General features: G+C 65.4%; 1 protein-coding gene across 2 annotated transcripts; it reads left to right on the top strand.

Annotated features, from left to right (window-relative positions):
- The first annotated feature begins 1,880 nt into the window (after nt 1–1,880).
- SOX3 (SRY-box transcription factor 3) lies at nt 1,881–3,333 on the top strand. 2 transcript variants are annotated; one of them, XM_045870376.2, is made up of 3 exons: nt 2,106–2,141; nt 2,205–2,887; nt 2,975–3,333. In XM_045870376.2, the coding sequence occupies exons 1-3, from the start codon at nt 2,106–2,108 to the stop codon at nt 3,216–3,218; spliced, it is 963 nt and encodes a 320-aa protein (XP_045726332.1). In that variant the 3' UTR covers nt 3,219–3,333. The 2 variants fall into 2 exon arrangements, with proteins under 2 accessions (XP_045726266.1, XP_045726332.1); XM_045870310.2 differs by having other exon boundaries at nt 1,881–3,333.
- The last annotated feature ends 304 nt before the right edge of the window (nt 3,334–3,637 follow it).

The raw sequence follows: 3,637 nt of genomic DNA, 5'->3' as shown, positions 1-3,637 counted from the left end.
TAAATCGTACATCCATTCAAAGGACTGCAGCCCTTGACTGTGGACATTTGCTTCCTTCCGGCCAGAAAAGCAAGAGAACGTAGACAGGTGGAACCCAAACTTAAGGGGCTGGTTTAGAGACGCAAAATTTCCAGAAGATGATGCCGGCTGGGAGCCAGGACTCTAGTGCCAGCGGTCCGCCCACCCCAGAGGAGGCTGGCCTGCTCTACGCCACCCCCCTCCCAAGTCACAACGGTATACTTTTAAATTCGTGCAGGAAAGAGGGGTAGCTCCCAGCGTGCAGATGTCCCCGGATCGCCTGGTTTTGCATTAGCGCTAAGGAGCTAAAAGCCTGGGTTTTTGGTTTGGGGTTTTTTTTTTTTTTTTTTCACACTTAGGATTTACGCTTTTCTTTTGGTTCCTCATCATTCCACGAGGCTGGGGGAAGGGGACCACACGGCGCGGACACCTTCTTTCAGTCTCTGCCACTTCTGCCTGGCTCGCTCCTCCTTCCCACCCGTCGCCTCGGGCGGCTCCCGGAGTTTCAAACGCTGTGCCACTCGCTCAGGCTGGCGAAGGCGATTGTCCGGGTTCCCTCTCCCCGTAGCTGGGGTTCCCGAGACACTAGTCTTTGGCAGACAACATGACATGCGGGTGAATGTCCCGCTCGAGTCTCGAGGCTTTGGCCAGGAATGGCTGTAAAACAAAAAAGGAGAAGGACGGAATCCGTTAGCAGAGCCTGCTCCGCGGGGAGGCGGCACGGCTGCGCAGCGAGAGCAGCGCTCAGTGGTCCTGGCAGGTGCGCGGCCAGTGGAGGGGGCCCGGCGGTCCGCCCGGAGGACGGCCTCGGCTCCACTCCGGCCACCGTCCCTCCCCCCCCCCCCCACCTCCAAGAAACTTTTCTTTCACTTGGAGAGGCTCCGTGTTGCCATGAAAACGGATTTTCCAAGGGGCCCGACCCTCCCCCTCAGGGGCATCGGACTGGAAAAACCGAAATGGCCAGAGAGCAGAAACAAAAAGGGGCCGCTAAGCGGGGGCCTGGAGCGAGAGAGCCGAGGCCGGTTCACCCCCTCCGCCCCACACACACACTGTCCGCGCCACCGCATGTGAGCGCCTCCGCCCGGCTCGGGCAGCAGGCGGCTGACTGCTCGCCTTCACTCAAACCAGCGGAGAGCCCCACAGCCCCCTTGCGCTCCGCGGTTCGGAAGCCTGTCTCCCGTGCCCCGGTCCCTGACCCCGGCTCCGTCCTGGGAGCGCAGGCCCGCGACTTCCCGGCAGAGGGTCCTGCTGGGACAGGGGCCGATTCTAGGGAGGGCTTCTTGGACCCGCAACGCGGGGTGCCTCCGTTGCGTCCTGAGTCCACAAGCTCTCCCGGGTAACTGGCGATGCCCAGTATCCCTAGCGCTGCAGCAGAAGCGGTCGGAGGACCTCCGCGCAGACAGCGGGATGCTTTGCAGGGTGGCCCCGGGACCAGGCACTGCTCGGTCCTGACGCGGCTGCAAAGTTGTTTTCTGAACCCCGTGGGCGCCCCTCTGCCCCCCTTCCCCCCAATTCTGCTCGCGCGCCCCCTCCCCCCTCCGTCACTTCCTCGAGTTTCGTTCTTTCAAACTTTTTGAGACCCTAATTGGTGGTCTCTGAGCGGCTCTCTGGGACTCCCGCCTCCTGAATAACTCTCATCACGTCACCAGGCCCAAGAGGGGCGTGGGGGTGAACGAAAGGGCTCCCCGAACTTTTTTTTTCCAGTGGGGCCGAACGGGGACTCCGTGATGATTGGCCAGGGCGCATCACTGTGAGCCTGTCAATCACGGGGCCTCCCGGTGGCGAGGGGCGGACCGAGTCCCAACCCCGGGGGATCCGAGCAGGTATATAAGGGACCCGGCGAGCGCCCGGCCAGACTGCGAATGCGGCCAGCTCGAGACAACGCATCAGGTGCGAGTAGCCTGCGGGTTCCTGCCGACTTGGCGCGGAGCACTTTGGCAAGCCTGCCCTTCCCGCCTGACCCGCTGGCCCACCGGCCCCCGAGCGCCCCTCCGACGGAGTCCCCAGGCCTTTTCACCGTGGCCGCTCCAGCCCCGGGAGCGCCTTCTCCTCCCGCCACTCTGGCGCACCTTCTTCCCGCCCCGGCCATGTACAGCCTGCTGGAGACCGAGCTCAAGAACCCCGTGGGGCCACCCACCCCAGCGGCAGGCGCAGGCGGCCCCGCAGCCCCCAGCGGCGCAGGCAAGAGTAGCGCGAACGCAGCCGGCGGCGCGAACGCAGGCGGCGGCAACGGTGGGGCCTCGAGTGGCGGGGGCGGGGGCAGCGACCAGGACCGCGTGAAGCGGCCCATGAACGCCTTCATGGTGTGGTCCCGTGGGCAGCGGCGCAAGATGGCCCTGGAGAACCCCAAGATGCACAACTCCGAGATCAGCAAGCGCTTGGGCGCCGACTGGAAACTGCTGACCGACGCCGAGAAGCGGCCGTTCATCGACGAGGCCAAGCGACTGCGCGCCGTACACATGAAAGAGTACCCGGACTACAAGTACCGGCCGCGCCGCAAGACCAAGACACTGCTCAAGAAGGACAAGTACTCCCTGCCCGGCGGCCTGCTGCCCCCGGGCGCTGCCGCCGCCGCTGCTGCCGCCGCCGCCGCCGCCGCCGCCAGCAGCCCGGTGGGCGTGGGCCAGCGCCTGGACACGTACACACACGTGAACGGCTGGGCCAACGGCGCGTACTCGCTGGTGCAGGAGCAGCTGGGCTACGCGCAGCCCGCTACTATGAGCAGCCCGCCGCCGCCGCCTGCGCTGCCGCAGATGCACCGCTACGACATGGCCGGCCTGCAGTACAGCCCCATGATGCCGCCCGGCGCCCAGAGCTACATGAACGCCGCCGCCGCCGCCGCCGCCGCCTCGGGCTACGGGGGCATGGCGCCCTCGGCCGCCGCTGCCGCGGCCGCCGCCTACGGGCAGCAGCCCGCCACCGCCGCCGCCGCGGCCGCCGCCGCCGCCGCCATGAGCCTGGGCCCCATGGGCACGGTGGTGAAGACCGAACCCAGCTCGCCGCCGCCCGCCATCACATCGCACTCGCAGCGTGCGTGCCTCGGCGACCTGCGCGACATGATCAGCATGTACCTGCCACCCGGCGGGGACGCGGCTGACGCCGCTTCACCGCTGCCCGGCGGCCGCCTGCACAGCGTACACCAGCACTACCAGGGCGCTGGGACTGCCGTCAACGGAACGGTGCCGCTGACCCACATCTGAGCGCCCGCCTGCGCGCGCCGCCCCTCCGCCCCCATCCCGCCCCGCACCCCCAAGTTGGGACGCCTTGTTGTTTAGCTTTGCTTGCCTGGGACTGTTGCCTTGTACCGATGATGGGGAGGACAGAAAGTTTTGCTGTAGCTGTCGGGTTTTGTACGAAAGCAAAAAGAAGTCCGGAGCAGCGGAAATGGGACTTTCTAGAGCTCGCCTACCCCTCGCCGCTGCCCCTCCCTCCCCTTTTGTAGGCTGGGAATCGCTGTGATGTTTGCAGAGAAAAAACAGCCCCCCTCCTCCTCCTCCTGCGTTCCTGGGTTTTTCTGTTGCATTTGAAAACGTTGTCTCGTTAGTTTACTGTTAGCCAAGGAGTGAGTGAATAGGAGAAACGTACTCTCGGGTGAGGCTGGCCTGAGAACTGCAACGCC

The sequence above is a fragment of the Mirounga angustirostris genome, unplaced genomic scaffold, assembly GCF_029215605.1.
Source record: "Mirounga angustirostris isolate CCGP_5_RB_7025 unplaced genomic scaffold, mMirAng1.0.hap1 SCAF_11, whole genome shotgun sequence".
NCBI lineage: Eukaryota > Metazoa > Chordata > Mammalia > Carnivora > Phocidae > Mirounga > Mirounga angustirostris.
The sequence above is the reverse complement of the archived record's forward strand: the minus strand, read 5'-3'. Positions and strand labels throughout refer to the sequence as shown.